The 20928-nt window shown below is 34.7% G+C and overlaps 1 protein-coding gene across 1 annotated transcript in view; it reads left to right on the top strand.

Moving 5' to 3' along the window:
• LOC123749868 (nuclear pore complex protein Nup54-like) overlaps nt 1–19588 on the top strand; it is a 47608-nt gene extending 28020 nt beyond the window's left edge. Inside the window, exons 3-10 of the mRNA XM_069333846.1 lie at nt 13139–13218; nt 14242–14431; nt 17742–17896; nt 18035–18185; nt 18302–18438; nt 18556–18629; nt 18806–18887; nt 19023–19588. Of these exons, the coding sequence (XP_069189947.1) occupies nt 13139–13218; nt 14242–14431; nt 17742–17896; nt 18035–18185; nt 18302–18438; nt 18556–18629; nt 18806–18887; nt 19023–19588 (1435 nt within the window). The remainder of the gene's footprint in view (nt 1–13138; nt 13219–14241; nt 14432–17741; nt 17897–18034; nt 18186–18301; nt 18439–18555; nt 18630–18805; nt 18888–19022) is intronic.
• Nucleotides 19589–20928: the final 1340 nt, after the last annotated feature.

Here is a 20928-nt window from a genome sequence, read left to right on the forward strand (position 1 = left end):
GTGTGTGTGTGTGTGTGTGTGTGTGTGTGTGCGTGCGTGCGTGTGTGTGTGTGTGTGTGTGTGTGTGTGTGTGTGTGTGTGTGTGTGTGTGTGTGTGTGTGTGTGTGTGTGTGTGTGTGTGTGTGTGTGTGTGTGTTGTATAAAAGGAGGTGGGATCCGGGCAGTATCTCAATTTTCATCCTGCCTTTCTTTGGATATTACTACAGTGAACTTCTAAAAGTTATACTTACAACTATTGTGTTGTAGTATATTAACACTTACTAAGGCGTAAATAAGGCGTGAGTATTTCAGTGTTTTTTTTTTTTTTTTTTTTAAGCAGTAGATAACTTTCAATTTTTGATTGAGATTGTTTCTGTTTCTTCTTGAATGGATTGATGATCATCTTAGTCTATTTCAATACACCAGACTATTTCAATTATAATATATATATTTTTCAGGTGGGGAAAAATGAACCAAATGGATATTGGTAATGGGGAAGCAGTTGGCATTAAGAAATTGGGAAATGATGAAGAGAGGAAAGTAAATGAAGGAGTTGAAGATGAAAAGGGAGATGAAGAAAGGGGAGAAGATGAAGATAAAAAGGTAACTGAAGAGGAAGACGAAGATATAAAGGTAATTGAAGAAGAAGATGAAGATATAAAGGTAATTGAAGAAGAAGATGAAGATAAAAAGGTAAATGAAGAAGAATATGAAAAAATCAAGTTTTTTATCAAAAAATTTCCATCTCCATTTAAACATGACTCTAATTTTAAAAAATTTAAAGAATTGAAAAGTGAGCTAGATAGGATATTTCTTGAAACTAAATGTAAAGTTGAATGCTTAGAAAACTGTACATTCACTAAAGAAGAATTATCCGAATCCGGATTTCAAGATTTTATTAAATATGACCATATGGACCGGATATATAATTATTTCATTTATTATGGTTGGTATTCCACTATAACAGCAAGAATTAAGTATAATAATTGTTTGGTATATGTTCACATATATTATGTTTATGCAAACAATTGTTGTAATATGTGGGTTACTGAGGATGCTCAAACATTTCTTAAATTTCTTGTAAATTAATTTTTTCATCCAAGTAAACCCCATTCCGAAGAAATTTGGTTAGCTATGAAAAATGATAACTTAAATGTAGAGAAACCTCCACAATATACATATTGAGTTTTATCATGATGAGATGATGTAAAATAGGATTGAATGTTTTTGGAAGATAAAAAACACTAACACAATATTACCAGATTTTCTATGGTGGATGTGAAGGTCCTAATTCCACATACATCAAGTTAATATCTTGTGATGACCATGAATTCATCATTAAAAGGAAAGATGCCTTCACCTCAAATTTAATTCAAGCTATGATGTCAAGTTCAACAAAGTGTATTGAAAATGAAAAAAATTAAATCCATTTTAAAACAATTCCGTAAGTATAAAGCTGTTAGAACAAAGTGTTATTATATAAACTGTTATATTTAGAGAAACATATAAACTGTTATTTAGAGAAACATATAAACTGTATATAATAAATAAATAATTATAATACTTTTATTTTTTTATTTTATTTCTTCAGATCATATCTTCTTCAAAAAGTGTGTACATATTTCACCTACAATACTCAATTAAAAAAAATGAGATTACTACTGATCCTGAATTTCCAATTGAAAATAATATTGCTCTAGATCTGCTTTTGGTTGCTGATTTCCTTGATTGTTAATAATGACATCCATAACCATATATTTTTTACTAAATGTTGAAAGATTAAAATATAAAAAACAAGCTTTAATGTTATATTATTTTTAGTTTATTTTGTGGCTTGAAAATGATTCCAACCCTTTTATTATTATTATTAATATTATTAGTATTATTATTATTAATTATTCCAGTAATTCCAATGAATCAAGAGTATGATTGCAATGAAGTTATAGTATTGAAAGATTCAATTAAATACTGGTTTGATAGAGGTGATGAGCAAATTAAATATAAACATGAAGAACTTTTCAATATATATGATTTACTATCACAACAAGAATGGTTCGAGTTCCAGTTAAACTTTAAAGACACTATACAGGTATATATACTAATAGGACGAAATTCATCTATTATACTTCCAAACCAAATAAACATAACTAACTTAGCGCCAATTTTAATAGAATGCCGTTATTATAATAATGAAAATGTACAAAGTTATAATGAAAATGTACAAAATTTATCTTTTATTAAAGATGCATATATGATTAGGACTCCTGTTAAATATATGAAATTTTCTGTATTGTGGGATTATAAAAATATACTACTATGTTGGAATCACTTGTCTATAATAGTAGGAGGTATCAATAACGAAACTCAGGTGTGTAATAATTTACAAGATAATTTGAATGTCATAATGTGTTGGTTATATGAAAAATATAACATTACAATCCTTGATAATAGTTTAAATATAAATAACAGTAAATATGTTACAAATGGGACCATTTATATAGGTATTACACACCAAGAAAACGATATCATTATTTGTTAAGAAATTTTTCATTATATTAACAATTGTTTTCACAATTTTAAATGTTATAATTATTTTACATGGTGTTTTTAAATTGGTATGTTTTTTTTTTTTGTAATATCCCCTAAATTCCCATATATATCGTATATATGACTAGAAATTTTAAATTGGTAATTCCAATCATTCCAACATTGAAGGAAAATATATGGGTGGTGAGCTGTACTTTGGTGGTAGCATGGTAGGTAGCCTTGGCTATTGCCTAAGATATAATAACTTAATCCTCAATAAAGAGTTAATTTGGACTGACATTATTGTGAGAAGGGCCTTTTGATATACTACTATGTTAATCCCAATTACCTATTATTTGGGGAATTTGAGACAAAGATATGATGTTACTACCCTATTGAAACCCCAACCCTAAATAAATTTTGTTAACAATGAGTGAGTATTTCTATTTCACGATTTATAAATATGGCTCTCATTATAATTGTGTTATGGACCCGACGCCTCCACAGAGAATGGAGAAGCGATGGCAGCGCTGCTATCTATGAGCCGTCACCCACAAGTATGGGAAAAGAAGGCGCCCTCTTCTGGTCAAAAGTACAATTATTGGTGTCAGTGGTGAGTGACTCTTACTATGATTGGACACGGAATGGATTATTACAGTGTGATAGGTGTGGAGGAAGTGGACTCGACAAGGGTGTGGTCAGAGACAGTGTCCTGTGTGTGTCGCTCTATATAGCGACATTGACTCAATGATATTTTTTGGAGGCTACATTCAGTTTTATTATGTACATTCATAATGTACTGTACTTTCTATATATTTATATAATAAATAAATAAGTAAGTAAATAAATAAACTTTTATATTATTTATCTCCATTCTTAGTGTTGTATTCCTTCCTATATGTTATGAACCTCATAAATTCCCCTTATGAAGCCAATGTACGTGATTTGTTAAAAACACTGAGCCCTGAAGATATTAGATGTCTGGCTCAGACATCAACAGGTAATCATCGCCTTTCACCTAAAAGTTCTCAAGAGGCCCTAAACATTATTTTAATATATACCTCAGACTTGAAACGCTTGTTTTCTTATCGACGTCTTACTGCCCAAAATCTTTTTAACTACCTCTATAAAAATCAAGTACCATCAATGCCTTTTGCTAAGAAAATGGAATTGGTAATAGCTGTAAAAGAGTTTTGGACAAAGCAGCATGGTAAAATAGGTATCGGATATTCAACTGAACAAGGAAGAGCACATTCAAACCCCCAAACCGAAATTACAAGTGCTATCCAACTCTCAATACCCGGAAATACGAACATCATTTTATGTTCCAATCCAAGTTTTATTCAATATACAACTGGTGAAACCAAGAATATAATTGAAAATCCTAAACAATGCAGTTTTATGGGTACCGCAGAACGTACAAATTTAGGAACAGTACAATGTCAATGTGATTCATATATAAGTACACTATTACAGCATCAGACAGAAGAGAGTGAAATTAAAACTTTTACTCAAAAAGATAATGAAAAAAACCAACCTGTCTTATGTGATGATGTTCCTAAAACTTCTATTCGAACTGTTAATGAAAAAAACAAATTTGTATGTGGTGTTCTTTCCCCGGTAGAACATAAAATGGAAGTTATAAGAAGTGACGAGTTTATACAAAAATTTTGTAAGTGGTATTTTAGAATGATTAATCGTTTGCAGCCAGAGTGTTTCCACCTACCCGGAGATACTTTTCGAGGTGATATTTTTTATGACAACAGTTACACTGATATTTACTTAATTGGCCAGTCAAATAGTGAGAGACATGCTTTTGGAGGAGGAAATACTTTCCAACTTTTAAAACAAACATTTCAAAAGTATAAGATTTAGTTCAGTCCTAATTTAGAAAATGGAATACAAGCTTATCAATCCAATTTTGGTATGGTCAAAATCAGTTGTTGTGGCACCATACATATCCGAAACTCATGTGTGGGAATTTTTGAACAAGAAACGGGTATGGTATGCAGTCCAAATGATCATGTATGGAAGATAATGTATATAAAGATAAATTTAAAACATGCTAGTACACATAAACTTCCAAGTCTACCTTCATGTCAAGTGTTTGAAATTAAAATTTGAAATGTTTTTTTTTGATTAACAACGAATAAATAACAGAATAAGTGAAATCTATAGACTTTACTTCTCCGGGATGTAGACGTATTCTGTCAGGATATTCTTTTTGATTTATAAATATACTATTTTAATTGATATAATCGCAAGATAAAGATTGTGTAATAACATTATGTACTTTTGAATAATATTATATATATATTTTTTTTTTAACAAAGATATAAAATATGGGTTCTGTACCAAGATATAACCATTAAGGTTCCTAGACTCATCACAAGGATAACTAGTGGCACTAAAAGGCAAGTAGTTATTTCAGTCAAACTAAAATGGAATGGAATTGGTGTATATATGACATGAATAGTATGGTTTGGTCCCATTTAGATCTATTTTCTAAACACGTTATTTTCATGTTTTTTTCAGGAGGATATTCTAGCAATAATCATCATGGTATCGTCCTCCAAAATCACCAAAATCAACAAAACCCCTAAAATTATCAAGAAAAATCCCACTTTTGATGATAAATTTTTTGAACTTTTAATTAATGAGCGAGTGAAGAAAGTGGTGGACATGCTTATCAGTGTCCATGGTATTCATGGTAAAAGGAAAATTTATATCATCTCCAAGTTGGAAGATTGCTGGAATATGAATTATCGATCAACTATTCCACTAAAGCGAGACACTTATATAAATTTATGTTTATCATTGTTAAGAGATCCAGCATATTCACATGATACTCTTAGGAAATTTAATGTTTTAACCCATAATGAATGTGGTGATTACATGTTTGGACATCCTGTTATAGTCAATGATAACCAACGAACAGGAAGTCAGCTTGAAATTCAATACTCATTTTCGGAAGTGATTATCGGGACAGTGACTACTGAACAAGGACTGGTCAATGGTTTCATAAATACAGGAAAAATTACATTTACAAGTGTTAGGTGTACCTTTCTTGAATATTCAAAGGCTAAAAAATTCTATGATATGTTCATTTTAAATTGAACTATAATGTTTTTTTTTTTTTTTTTTTTTTTAAGTCAGTTCATATTTAGGTAGGGTTGATTTTAGGTTTGGTCATATAGATATTTAGGTAAGGCTGCGATATTGACACTACTAAATACCTAACCATAAAAATACCTTTATGGTTTATATGACAGACAATCTGTAAAGTATTTTTTAATAAATGGAATCATCCAGTCTGCTATATCTATGTGGTTTTCATGTGAACCCTGTTTTGTTATAATAAGAATAACTTCATATATAATGAAAAAATTCTAATACAAGCATATATTTATTTATTTACCATAATTTTTGAAAATATATTTTCAATTTTCTTCTATAAATTTACCATGGTCTGTTGCTGTATGTGTTTACCACAGCTCTGTTTTTGTATATTTATACCAGGGGAGCCAGACAGATCACTGATAAGTGATCCAGTCACCAGAGACACTAGTGTGTTGTACCAGTCACCAGACACACTAGTGTGTTGTACCAGTCGCCAGGCACACTAGTGTGTTGTGCCAGGCACACTAGTGTGTTGTACCAGCTTCACACCAGTGGGCTATTTAGAATTTATTTCAGAAAAATTATGGTAAATCGCAAATACACAAATAAACAAAGAAAACAACTATTTAATCATAGAAAGAAATTGGTATAGGTTATAAAAAAAATGAATAAAAATCTTCTAATTGATAATAATAAGATCAATGACAAGTTTTTATTAGGCCTAACTCTAATTATGAATCAAAATTTATGTTTAAAACTTTCAAATTTTTCTTCATTCCAATATTATGGAAAAGATAATATACTCCATATACATCCTGTATTATGTGAAATGAAGCCACTAGGTTTACTGGGCCAGTCATTAGATTCACTTTATCTTTCAAGGAAAATTATACCTAAAGAAATTCAGATAATATACATTAGCCCTCATCATATTTTTTCTCACGAAACCAATAGCCAAATTACAGCTGATTTACTCTTAGGTGGTTTCAAGAATAATATTACGCCACTTTATCTCTTAAATGAACATGATCTAAATTCCCTTGTTGCAAATCCCTCTCACAGATTTAGACTTATAGATGGTCGATCGGTAGAAATGTTTGATAATATGTGGAAGCTAGGAACTAATGATTGTGCAATTGATAGTAAAGATCATAATAATGATTTATTGGGAATTCGTCCCATTTTGGGCTTGTGTGATTTATTTTCTATTTCTAAGCGTTTAATATATTTAACCCAATTGAGCGATTTGATCAATAAAATTCACCAAGTATTTAATATAATTAAATATTTTCCCTATCTAATACATCCATATCGTTTGCTGGTTTCTGAAACAGGGAAATTTTATATTATGTCATTTAGTCTCCTTCATTATTTATTTTCAACTCATGCTGAAACCAAAAAAATTAAAGATATTGTGTTTTCTCATCCCCAATCTTTAATACAATTTACTGAAAATATTGAAAATATTGAAAGTAATACTCTAAATAGAATCAAAGTTAAATGCAAAGAAAATTTAATAATAGCTAGCAAAGACTTCAAAATATACCATAATTATTTAGCTCAAAGTAACTGTCGTCTACTTCTCGATATGTTACACTCTCTATTTGTAACTATTATATGGATTGCTAATGGTGGAGGAGTTATACATAAACAACATACATTGGTATGCAATTATTTGACCTTACAAGGGAATATTACCCTAAAACCCACCCACCCCCAAAATCCATATAAAGTTACATCACGAAAACCTATTCATAATCCTAGACTACCTTCTTCTTCCCAACCACCATCTCAACTTGAACTAACATCATCTCCACCATCACCGTTATCTAATAATGTTAATCAACAACTGAGTTGCCAGAATCCATATGGTTTATGTCATGCACAGATTATTTACAGCTCATTCCATACAGATGAAATCAAATGTAATGTGGCTCAACATGTTCATAATTATGGTTGCCTTCATTTGTTGAATTATACTCCAACAGTTCTTGAGGAAGCCTTTAGTGAAACATTAACATCACACAGAGATAATATTCTAACTGATGTAATTGAAAATGAGATCAATATAATTTTAGCATTTATATCACAGATAAAAAAGGAGCTCGAGTCAACAATAATTTAATATATATCTATATATATATATATATATATATATATATATATATATATATATATATATATATATATATATATATATATATATATATGCGAACAAGCCTGAATGGTCCCCTGGACATATGCAACTGAAAACTCACACCCCAGAAGTGACTCGAACCCATACTCCCAGAAGCAACGCATCTGGTATGTACAAGACGCCTTAATCCACTTGACCATCACGACCGGACAAAATGAGGTGATAGCCGAGGCTATTTGAACCACCCCACCGCCGGCACTCGGATAGTTATCTTGGGCATAGCATTTTACGAAATCACCTCATTCTTTGGGGCAACACGTGAGGAACACAAATGCGAACAAGCCTGAATGGTCCCCAGGACATATGCAACTGAAAACTCACACCCCAGAAGTGACTCGAACCCATACTCCCAGAAGCAACGCATCTGGTATGTACAAGACGCCTTAATCCACTTGACCATCACGACCGGACAAAATGAGGTGATAGCCGAGGCTATTTGAACCACCCCACCGCCGGCACTCGGATAGTTATCTTGGGCATAGCATTTTACCAAATCACCTCATTCTTTGGGGCAACACGTGAGGAACACAAATGCGAACAAGCCTGAATGGTCCCCAGGACATATGCAACTGAAAACTCACACCCCAGAAGTGACTCGAACCCATACTCCCAGAAGCAACGCATCTGGTATGTACAAGACGCCTTAATCCACTTGACCATCACGACCGGACAAAATGAGGTGATAGCCGAGGCTATTTGAACCACCCCACCGCCGGCACTCGGATAGTTATCTTGGGCATAGCATTTTACCAAATCACCTCATTCTTTGGGGCAACACGTGAGGAACACAAATGCGAACAAGCCTGAATGGTCCCCAGGACATATGCAACTGAAAACTCACACCCCAGAAGTGACTCGAACCCATACTCCCAGAAGCAACGCATCTGGTATGTACAAGACGCCTTAATCCACTTGACCATCACGACCGGACAAAATGAGGTGATAGCCGAGGCTATTTGAACCACCCCACCGCCGGCACTCGGATAGTTATCTTGGGCATAGCATTTTACCAAATCACCTCATTCTTTGGGGCAACACGTGAGGAACACAAATGCGAACAAGCCTGAATGGTCCCCAGGACATATGCAACTGAAAACTCACACCCCAGAAGTGACTCGAACCCATACTCCCAGAAGCAACGCATCTGGTATGTACAAGACGCCTTAATCCACTTGACCATCACGACCGGACAAAATGAGGTGATAGCCGAGGCTATTTGAACCACCCCACCGCCGGCACTCGGATAGTTATCTTGGGCATAGCATTTTACCAAATCACCTCATTCTTTGGGGCAACACGTGAGGAACACAAATGCGAACAAGCCTGAATGGTCCCCAGGACATATGCAACTGAAAACTCACACCCCAGAAGTGACTCGAACCCATACTCCCAGAAGCAACGCATCTGGTATGTACAAGACGCCTTAATCCACTTGACCATCACGACCGGACAAAATGAGGTGATAGCCGAGGCTATTTGAACCACCCCACCGCCGGCACTCGGATAGTTATCTTGGGCATAGCATTTTACCAAATCACCTCATTCTTTGGGGCAACACGTGAGGAACACAAATGCGAACAAGCCTGAATGGTCCCCAGGACATATGCAACTGAAAACTCACACCCCAGAAGTGACTCGAACCCATACTCCCAGAAGCAACGCATCTGGTATGTACAAGACGCCTTAATCCACTTGACCATCACGACCGGACAAAATGAGGTGATAGCCGAGGCTATTTGAACCACCCCACCGCCGGCACTCGGATAGTTATCTTGGGCATAGCATTTTACCAAATCACCTCATTCTTTGGGGCAACACGTGAGGAACACAAATGCGAACAAGCCTGAATGGTCCCCAGGACATATGCAACTGAAAACTCACACCCCAGAAGTGACTCGAACCCATACTCCCAGAAGCAACGCATCTGGTATGTACAAGACGCCTTAATCCACTTGACCATCACGACCGGACAAAATGAGGTGATAGCCGAGGCTATTTGAACCACCCCACCGCCGGCACTCGGATAGTTATCTTGGGCATAGCATTTTACCAAATCAAACACGTGTTCCTCACGTGTTGCCCCAAAGAATGAGGTGATTTGGTAAAATGCTATGCCCAAGATAACTATCCGAGTGCCGGCGGTGGGGTGGTTCAAATAGCCTCGGCTATCACCTCATTTTGTCCGGTCGTGATGGTCAAGTGGATTAAGGCGTCTTGTACATACCAGATGCGTTGCTTCTGGGAGTATGGGTTCGAGTCACTTCTGGGGTGTGAGTTTTCAGTTGCATATGTCCTGGGGACCATTCAGGCTTGTTCGCATTTGTGTTCCTCACGTGTTGCCCCAAAGAATGAGGTGATTTGGTAAAATGCTATGCCCAAGATAACTATCCGAGTGCCGGCGGTGGGGTGGTTCAAATAGCCTCGGCTATCACCTCATTTTGTCCGGTCGTGATGGTCAAGTGGATTAAGGCGTCTTGTACATACCTGATGCGTTGCTTCTGGGAGTATGGGTTCGAGTCACTTCTGGGGTGTGAGTTTTCAGTTGCATATGTCCTGGGGACCATTCAGGCTTGTTCGCATTTGTGTTCCTCACGTGTTGCCCCAAAGAATGAGGTGATTTGGTAAAATGCTATGCCCAAGATAACTATCCGAGTGCCGGCGGTGGGGTGGTTCAAATAGCCTCGGCTATCACCTCATTTTGTCCGGTCGTGATGGTCAAGTGGATTAAGGCGTCTTGTACATACCAGATGCGTTGCTTCTGGGAGTATGGGTTCGAGTCACTTCTGGGGTGTGAGTTTTCAGTTGCATATGTCCTGGGGACCATTCAGGCTTGTTCGCATTTGTGTTCCTCACGTGTTGCCCCAAAGAATGAGGTGATTTGGTAAAATGCTATGCCCAAGATAACTATCCGAGTGCCGGCGGTGGGGTGGTTCAAATAGCCTCGGCTATCACCTCATTTTGTCCGGTCGTGATTGTCAAGTGGATTAAGGCGTCTTGTACATACCAGATGCGTTGCTTCTGGGAGTATGGGTTCGAGTCACTTCTGGGGTGTGAGTTTTCAGTTGCATATGTCCTGGGGACCATTCAGGCTTGTTCGCATTTGTGTTCCTCACGTGTTGCCCCAAAGAATGAGGTGATTTGGTAAAATGCTATGCCCAAGATAACTATCCGAGTGCCGGCGGTGGGGTGGTTCAAATAGCCTCGGCTATCACCTCATTTTGTCCGGTCGTGATGGTCAAGTGGATTAAGGCGTCTTGTACATACCAGATGCGTTGCTTCTGGGAGTATGGGTTCGAGTCACTTCTGGGGTGTGAGTTTTCAGTTGCATATGTCCTGGGGACCATTCAGGCTTGTTCGCATTTGTGTTCCTCACGTGTTGCCCCAAAGAATGAGGTGATTTGGTAAAATGCTATGCCCAAGATAACTATCCGAGTGCCGGCGGTGGGGTGGTTCAAATAGCCTCGGCTATCACCTCATTTTGTCCGGTCGTGATGGTCAAGTGGATTAAGGCGTCTTGTACATACCAGATGCGTTGCTTCTGGGAGTATGGGTTCGAGTCACTTCTGGGGTGTGAGTTTTCAGTTGCATATGTCCTGGGGACCATTCAGGCTTGTTCGCATTTGTGTTCCTCACGTGTTGCCCCAAAGAATGAGGTGATTTGGTAAAATGCTATGCCCAAGATAACTATCCGAGTGCCGGCGGTGGGGTGGTTCAAATAGCCTCGGCTATCACCTCATTTTGTCCGGTCGTGATGGTCAAGTGGATTAAGGCGTCTTGTACATACCAGATGCGTTGCTTCTGGGAGTATGGGTTCGAGTCACTTCTGGGGTGTGAGTTTTCAGTTGCATATGTCCTGGGGACCATTCAGGCTTGTTCGCATTTGTGTTCCTCACGTGTTGCCCCAAAGAATGAGGTGATTTGGTAAAATGCTATGCCCAAGATAACTATCCGAGTGCCGGCGGTGGGGTGGTTCAAATAGCCTCGGCTATCACTTCATTTTGTCCGGTCGTGATGGTCAAGTGGATTAAGGCGTCTTGTACATACCAGATGCGTTGCTTCTGGGAGTATGGGTTCGAGTCACTTCTGGGGTGTGAGTTTTCAGTTGCATATGTCCTGGGGACCATTCAGGCTTGTTCGCATTTGTGTTCCTCACGTGTTGCCCCAAAGAATGAGGTGATTTGGTAAAATGCTATGCCCAAGATAACTATCCGAGTGCCGGCGGTGGGGTGGTTCAAATAGCCTCGGCTATCACCTCATTTTGTCCGGTCGTGATGGTCAAGTGGATTAAGGCGTCTTGTACATACCAGATGCGTTGCTTCTGGGAGTATGGGTTCGAGTCACTTCTGGGGTGTGAGTTTTCAGTTATATATATATATATATATATATATATATATATATATATATATATATATATATATATATATATATATATATAAATATATATATATATATATATATATATATATATATATATATATATATATATATATAATATATATATATACTAAATACCCTGAGATTATCTTGAGATGATTTAGGGACTATTTAGTGTCCCCGCAGACCGGTCCTAGACCAGGTCTCTTTCTACCCCCAGGAAGCAGCACCTGACAGCACTCTTAGGAAACAGGGGTATCAGGGTGAAAGACGCTATCCAATGTTCGTATCCACTCAGCTGTGTGGTGGTCTAAATGGAAGATTATTCATGTGTAGATTCGAACTGAGGATAGTCGTGACCCCTGCAGGTAACCCCACATATTGACTAGATGACCGTCGTATCAAAACTAACACAACTAAGTAAACAAGAATGTTGTTTCGTTTAATATATAATATAATTATTAGTATACATTATTAGTTTAGATGTGAGAGACATTTTTTTATATAAAATAAAATAATAATGTCACTATCAAATTCCTTATATATTATAATATTTATGATATTTTTAATTGTGATCTTTTTAATTATATATTTATATTATTCAAGAAATAGGTCAACAATTTCAACTCAGCATCCTCAACTCTCAATGAATTTCATTACAAAAACTAGTACTAAACCTGCTGGTCTGTATGTTGTCTTTGAAAGTAAGTATTATATGGACCAAAATCGTGGTTACGATACGATTTCTCATGTAAATACAGTTAATTGTAATGATGATACAACGATTAATCCTAATGATGAAAATAATAATGTATTTTGTAAATTTGATACATCCATATTTGATCAATTTAGAAAAGAAAATTGGTATTTTAATACCTTAACACCGATAATTTTATTATCTATTCGTAATCTTCGAAATTTTTTACCTAATGTATATGATAGAATTGAAGATCTTCCACTCTCTTCAGATCATGAGATTACAAGCCTGCGTGAAAATATGAAGAAAAGCTCAATTGCTAATGGTAATAAGTTACCAAAATGTGTATGGGTATCTTGTTCACATATTTGGGTTAATAGTCCAAACAAATATACTCCGCAAGGTTTTCCTGTTTATTATTTTCCAACCAAGGAACATATAGATGGATATTATGCCCCACTTCTTCCTATTCAATTGAAACTTAGCCCAGGTGAAAATATTATTATATGTAAAATGTGGTCAAAAAATATTAATATAATGAGTGATCCATTTGCTGTGGTTAAATTTAGGATCACGGTTAAAATGTAGGATTTATAATACTGTAAAGCATGATATACTAACCTGTTTAAATATTATTACTAAAAAGATAATTATATAAAAAATAAGGTACGTAGATTTTTTCTTGGGAACAAATTATTCATTCTACTCTTGTATCAACACATCTTTATATATTTCTGAGCTTATAATATACAAAGAACTATTTTTTTTATCATTTTCAGATAATTATAAAATGATGGTGATATTGGTTCTATTTGTTCTTCAAGATCTCAACTGTCAACAAGGGTGGCGCAGTTGCTTTTTTTTTTTTTTTTTGTAAACCATGAAAAAGCAATATGAAATCTACCCCAGAAAATATTCTGTTATAATACTAGCAGCCCCCCAAAATATAATTCAAGTGTGGGATAAAATTGTCATATGGAGAAATAATTTAAAAATAAAAGTGGAATTTTTAGAAACTTTAATCCAACAATCAACTTGTATCATTTACTGGAAAATTCATTTTTACTTATATTAGATAATGTTTCATTGATAAATGTAAGAAAAACATTTGCAGACGTATTAATTGATCTTCAAAACAGTGAAATAATTATTATAAAATGTGCTTCAATTACTTGGCCCTCAATAAATAAAGTGGAAAACTTTAATTTAAAACATTTTGAAGATGTTAATATTATTTTAAGTATGAATGACTGGGAACGAAATTTTGTATTGGTAAATAAGTACCTTTCATATGAATTTGCAGACATTAGTATTAAAAACCATTTAAAATCTTTAAATATTTTAACAGAAGATATAGGGAATATCAATTCTGAAAAATTGAGAGTAAATCTACTTGATACTTGGAACAATGAAATGCCCCCTATATACCCTTCTGAAGTTCTCCCAGAGAGTGAATATACTGTTACTGAAGTAAATAGCAACAAACACAGCCGTGAGTCACAATCAGGTTCAATTGGTATGCCTTCAAAACATAGGAAGTATGACTGCCTGGTGTTATAATGGAAGGGGAAGAAGATACTGCTTATTGGGAAGCGTGTCAAAGAAAAGCAGCACAAGACACCGCCAGAGTAATAAGCTCCAGCCCTGTCAACGAAAAGAGCAAGGTAATTTTGCCTGCTCTCTTCATGTTACTAGGTCATAAGCCAAATTTTAACAAAATTCATGTATTTTTCCAGAAATTGTCTACCCTTCCTATCATAACATTAACCTAAACTAACACAATTAAGTTAATAAATCATGATTATAATGTAATATAATAGTAATAATTCAAATAAACAAATTGGAAACACATTATCGAAAATAAAGAAAAGCACTCAGCCTACTATGTATGGCCTGATTTGCCTAATAAGCCAAGTTTTCATGAATTAATTGTTTTTCGACTACCTAACCTACCTAACCTAACCTAACCTAACTTTTTTGGCTACCTAACCATATATACAGTATATATATATATATATATATATATGTGTGTGTATGTATATGTATATATATATATATATATATATATATATATATATATATATATATATATATATATATATGTATGTGTACCTATTTTAGTTTACATAAAATATAGGATGGAAGAACATGTACGTAGTAAATTAATCTCTTTTATACTCAAAATTCAATAATTTCATTCGTTTATTATGCTATGATAGTGAACACAATGTTAAAATAAATATTTTATTTATTTATTTATATATTTTTTTCAGATGATTGAACCCTTTTTGATTAAAAATCCAGGACGTTTTACACTGTTCCCAATTAAAAATCATGATATCTTTAAAATGTATAAGAAGGCGCTAGCATCATTTTGGACAGTTGAAGAAGTAGACTTGTCAAAGGATATTGTAGATTGGGAACAGAAACTTAATGAAGAGGAACGTCACTTCATTTCACATGTTCCATCATTTTTTGCCGCATCAGATGGTATCGTCAATGAAAATCTTGTTGAACGTTTCTGCCAAGAAGTACAAATACCAGAAGTGAGGTGTTTTTATGGTTTTCAGATTGCCATGGAAAATATTCACAATGAAATGTACAGTTTACTTATTAATACATACATAAAAGATTTACAGGAGCAGAACAGATTATTCAATGCTATTGAAACGCTGCCAGCTGTTAAGAAAAAAGCTGATTGGGCTCTAAGGTGGATTACCAATAGAACGGCAACATATGCCGAACGCATTGTTGCCTTTGCTGCAGTAGAGGGTATTTTCTTTAGTGGTTCATTTGCTGCAATATTTTGGTTAAAAAAACGTGGTTTAATGCCAGGTCTAACCTTCAGTAATGAACTGATTTCTAGAGATGAAGGGTTACACACAGATTTTGCTTGCTTGATATTTAAGTACTTGATTAATAAGCCTGATCAGAAATATGTATATTCTATCATTGATAATGCTGTGAAGATTGAACAAGAATTTTTAACAGATGCCTTGCCAATAAAACTTATTGGTATGAACTGTGATCTAATGGGGAAGTATATAGAATTTGTGGCTGACCGACTTCTCTTTGAACTCGGTTATAAGAAACTTTATAATGTAGAAAATCCATTTGACTTTATGGAAAATATCTCATTAGAAGGGAAAACTAATTTTTTTGAAAAAAAAGTAAGTGAATATAAAAAATATGGTGTAATGAATTCAGATCAATACAGTTTTTTTTACATTAGATTCAGACTTTTAGTTAATAAGTTGATGGATGGAATAGAACATGTTTTTTTTATATAGAATATAAATAATTTAATATAAAATAAAAATAAAAATATATATCTATTATCTTTTACTATTTTACTTATCATATTTATATTTTGACTTGATGAATAATGAATTAAATACCTTACATTCTCTCTTTCCATTAATTACAAGACTACAAAATATGAGGTATGTGATTATGGACATAATAACCAAACCATAATCTTCTTTATAAAATATCAACATATCACATGATTACCAAGCAGTGCTACTATCGTCCGATGTAAACACCAAGTTTGGTTATCGCCATTGAATCAACTTTTCTATTTTATATTCACCAATGAATATAATTCAAAGAGAGAAATGAATCATTACATTAAGTTCCATGCAATATGCCGGTGATACAATATATAAGAGCCTCCGTATCCAGTCCAGTCAATCAGTATGCCAGAATCCTGTTCAGTAGTAATACGGGCTACTGTGTAATGGAGCTATATAAGGAATCTTGTGGTGTAAGTACGCCTAAAAGGTATTTTATGATAAGCATGATGAAGCTTTGGACACTATATTATAATAAATAAATAAATAATGTCTCAGGTGCATTTGTGATGAAATCTAATCTTTCTAGGATGATATTAGCGATATCAGTGAGGGAGCCGAAGAGAAGAAGATAAAAGAGAAAAAAGATACTACTTCAACTAGCAAGTCTATTATTGTTAAAATAGAAGAAAACCATATCCATTCCAATGATGAAAATGTGGCTTTGAGAAAGTTGGTTAATATAACGCCTGAGACTATATAAAAAAAACAACGTTATTGTGAAATTAATACTCAAAGTTTATTACAAATATTAGAATGGTTTGCTAACCACGATGGAACCGATGTGTTGCTGTATGAATTTGCCCACAGTGCATCATGTCAAAAAAAAACTTGTACCCCGATTTGTTTAATGTTTCGCCGGGTTCGTCATCATGTAGTAGTTTCTAGACATCTACATTGTTCGGTGTTAATCTCATATTCAACCCTCTTGCATACACATGTGTCTTCATGTGTTAATGATGATTGTGGGTTGCCTGCTTGTCATAGACTGAAAACCACCAGATCAACTATAAAGTTTCGTCTTGCCAAAAAGAAGTGTGGTTGTTAACTCAATAATTGATGTTGTCTGCTGGATATATATTATTGTTAAAATTTTTAATTCGACCTATCAACATTTAATGGGGCCCTCTCAAGTATAAGTTAATGTTTAGTGTTCACCATCATAGAAAGCGCATGATGATATTGATTTGCACATGTTAAGTGTTTTGTTTTTTCCCTAATATTTGACAAACGAACCTTTGTGAAGAAAAGACGCTTCCCTATTTCTGCAACGGAGGCCTGCCGCTGGATATTTATTGATTTGTACTAGTTAGTGATATGTTGTATTGAATGTTTTCATCATACCACTGACTAGTTAAATTAATATATATTTACAAACATATGGCAATTGTGATCTGTTGTAGGTCATTTGGTGAGATGGTGCGTTAAATTGTTTCACCATAATGTGTGAGAATTAGATGAACATTGTTTTTATTTCACTGGTCAAATCAAATAGGGGCAATCATCAGTTTCAGATGCTTCACCAACAACCGGGCTCATCATCAATGGCATTACATATTGCAATCTGTGCTCCTTCCTACTTCAATAATGAAAATGATGAGGTCTTGCGAAAGTGGAATCAACTTCAAGCTTTTTGGGGGTTTGGTAAAGGTAAATATGTGGAGCTTTTTTTTCGATGAGGTAGTGAGTAAACCATTATGGAAAACTTAGTAGATTTGACTAGTTGTTTATAATATTGTAAAATGTATATAATTAAAATAAAGTATAATTTTATGAATTTTATTCCAGGTTATTATTCGTCCAATATGTCACCTGTAGAGTTCACATCTGAAAATCCATATTGTCGTTTCAAAGTAGTTTGCTATACAAAAATTCCCAATTATCGTAATGAAGATGGTATTGTGCAAATTATAATTGGAAGGGGCCTTTCAGAAGTGGAGTAAGTAATTAATATTCATATACTTGTATAATATTCTAATAATTTTTCATTGTTAAATATGACTAGGGTCCGGGAACATTAAAAAATGTTTTTTTATTTTTTTTTTATTCTTCCAGGGCCTACAAACAGGAAGTTATTTCAGCATTGAGTCTATTATTCGGAGGTAATGAAGTTGTTGTTAATGAAATTTTTGCTGCTGAAGTACCAAACAAAACGAACTTCAGATTTTACATTCAGCAAGTTTTTCCTAATGGTAAAAGAATTTAAAGATTTTATAATGATTTCCCCTAATAATAATTAATATCATAAAAGATGATTTCAAGTATGGTATTATGCAAACTGCTCTATATTATAAATATATACCTTCTAGGAGAGATTCAACGTGCATCTACCACTGACACCTTTAGTCATATGTTAAGAGCATCATACAATCCAATTTTTAAGGTAAGCCTAAGTAAGCCTTATTATAGCTTGCACCAATCTATTTCATAGGATTTGATAACAGGTTGGCTTAAATAATCAAATTAGCTTAAAAGGGACATTATTAATGGAACATTTTTTGACAGACAGGCAGGTAGATAGCCAGACAGAGACAAAAATGCCTACTTTTTCTGTTTCAGAATTTGTTTATTGAACAGATTATTCCAATGTTGACTTTAACTGAACAACAAATGAAGAAATATCTTGATACACCGCAAAGAGGTAAATGATTTTGATATGACCAATCCATCTACTTATCGTGACATAATGACAAAAGTGAAGATATTACGGGGTATTTTTTTATTGTACCTACATTTGTGGAATTAAAAATTAAAATAAATTATTAATTGTTTATAGGAATTGATCCAGCATTGTGGGAACTGGGCAAGCGAAAATATCCTGACCCAAAGAAATTGATACCTGTTGTAAAAGTGGGATTTCAGGAATTAGAGAAACAGTTCAAGTATCAAGAAGAATATGGCAATAAACTTCATAATAATATGAAGAATATCATGGATGATATAAGACAATTAAGTTGTATGCAGACGACAATTAAAGCTGCCATTCAGAATTTTAAGTTGAAACAGACAAATATAATGCGCCGAGTTCTAAAATTGGTGTCAGCACAAGAGGTTGAAAGGAAAAAAACTCTTCCACTAGAAGAAACAGAGGATCAGATTCGACTGCGATTAGAAAACTTGTATATGCAGCTGCAGGACCTTAAGGGATGTTTGAATGAACTAATAGCTCAGTCTATAAAGCCTGGTAGTTTTCTGCGAGCCCAACGGTATGGACTGGTTGTTGACAAAGTGCAGGATATATCACAATACTTAAAATGGCAGCAGGATGCACTTCAGGCTATAGTTAACATACTTAAGGAAGATATACAAGTGGTCGTTAACATAAAGAAGAACATCAGCTAAGTTTTGAGAGTTAAGGAAATTGGCTAACCGTCAACCAACTTCCCCAAACAACATTCAATCATTGGTAATTAACCCTATCATTGTTTTGCTTTTAACACCTCCCTTCACCCTTTCAGGGAGGGTATGATGCTACACTGAATTTTTTTGGTTCGTAACCAGCAACACACATTGAACTGATGATATTTCACTCTCTCAGGGAGGGTATGATGCTACACTGATTTTTTGTTTGTAACCCGCAACATACACACATTGAATTGACGATAGTCAATAAATTAAATTTTAGTCTAGTTCCTTGTTTGTTTTTTTTGTTTTTTGGTTTTCCACATACAATAAGTACACTCTGCCAATTAGGCAAAGTATTATAATAATTTTGCTAGGTATTGATGACACTGACATTTTAACTGAAACTTGAATTTAGTCAAATAAGTTCAAGTTTCAGTTAAAATGTCAGTGTCATTTTAATTTAGTCAAATAAGCACAAACTGTAAACTGCCAGCTTAACCAAGAAAGCCTGCCAGTGATTGGTCAATATAAAATATTCAGCGTGTGAGGGTTAATATCAGAGTCAGTCGATTTTGCTCCAGCATGGAGGACACACCTACAATTTCCTCTCCATTAACATGTGGACAGAAACAACAAGAAAGAAGTGATAATAACAATACTAGTGTTGATGAAGAACCATTACCTTCATCATCCACGTCTTTACCTTTGGGACAAAAAGTTAATGAAGGGTGTGAGAGAGAAGAAGAGGTGATACAAAAAAAGGAATTTGAATTAAAAATTAGCCAAATGTTGGAAAAAGGTGGGCATGGAAGCCGGAAAATTTTCACTCGAGAAAAATTATCACAATATATTGAGGAAGTCAAAAATGCTAAATTGAAACTGACTACAAAGACATCTCATGAATATGATCTATTGTCTCGATATGATGTCAAAAATCTATTTGGGGATGACGTCTTAGTAACCATCGGCGAAACTGAACGAAGAATGAAGCGGGGGACCAAGCGTAAACTGACCAGTGACAATCGTCATTCTACTACGGCTGTAACAACAACAACAACAACAACAACAGGAACAACAGCTGATCCTGGCCGGATGTGTCGTCGTTTCATACATCAAGGGCAATTGTATGATACGATTTATGATGCACACAGAGCAGTTTGTCACGGAGGAGAAAAAAGAACTTATTTTGAAGTAAGTAAAACTATCGCTAACGTCACTCAACAATCGGTGAAACTCTTTATTTCACTCTGCCACATATGCAATTTGAAACGACTTCCTCGACGAAAAAAAGGGGTAATACGGCCCATTGTATCGGCGAGTTTTGCGGAGCGAGGACA

The sequence above is a fragment of the Procambarus clarkii genome, chromosome 30 (assembly GCF_040958095.1).
Source record: "Procambarus clarkii isolate CNS0578487 chromosome 30, FALCON_Pclarkii_2.0, whole genome shotgun sequence".
Taxonomy (NCBI): Eukaryota; Metazoa; Arthropoda; class Malacostraca; order Decapoda; family Cambaridae; genus Procambarus; species Procambarus clarkii.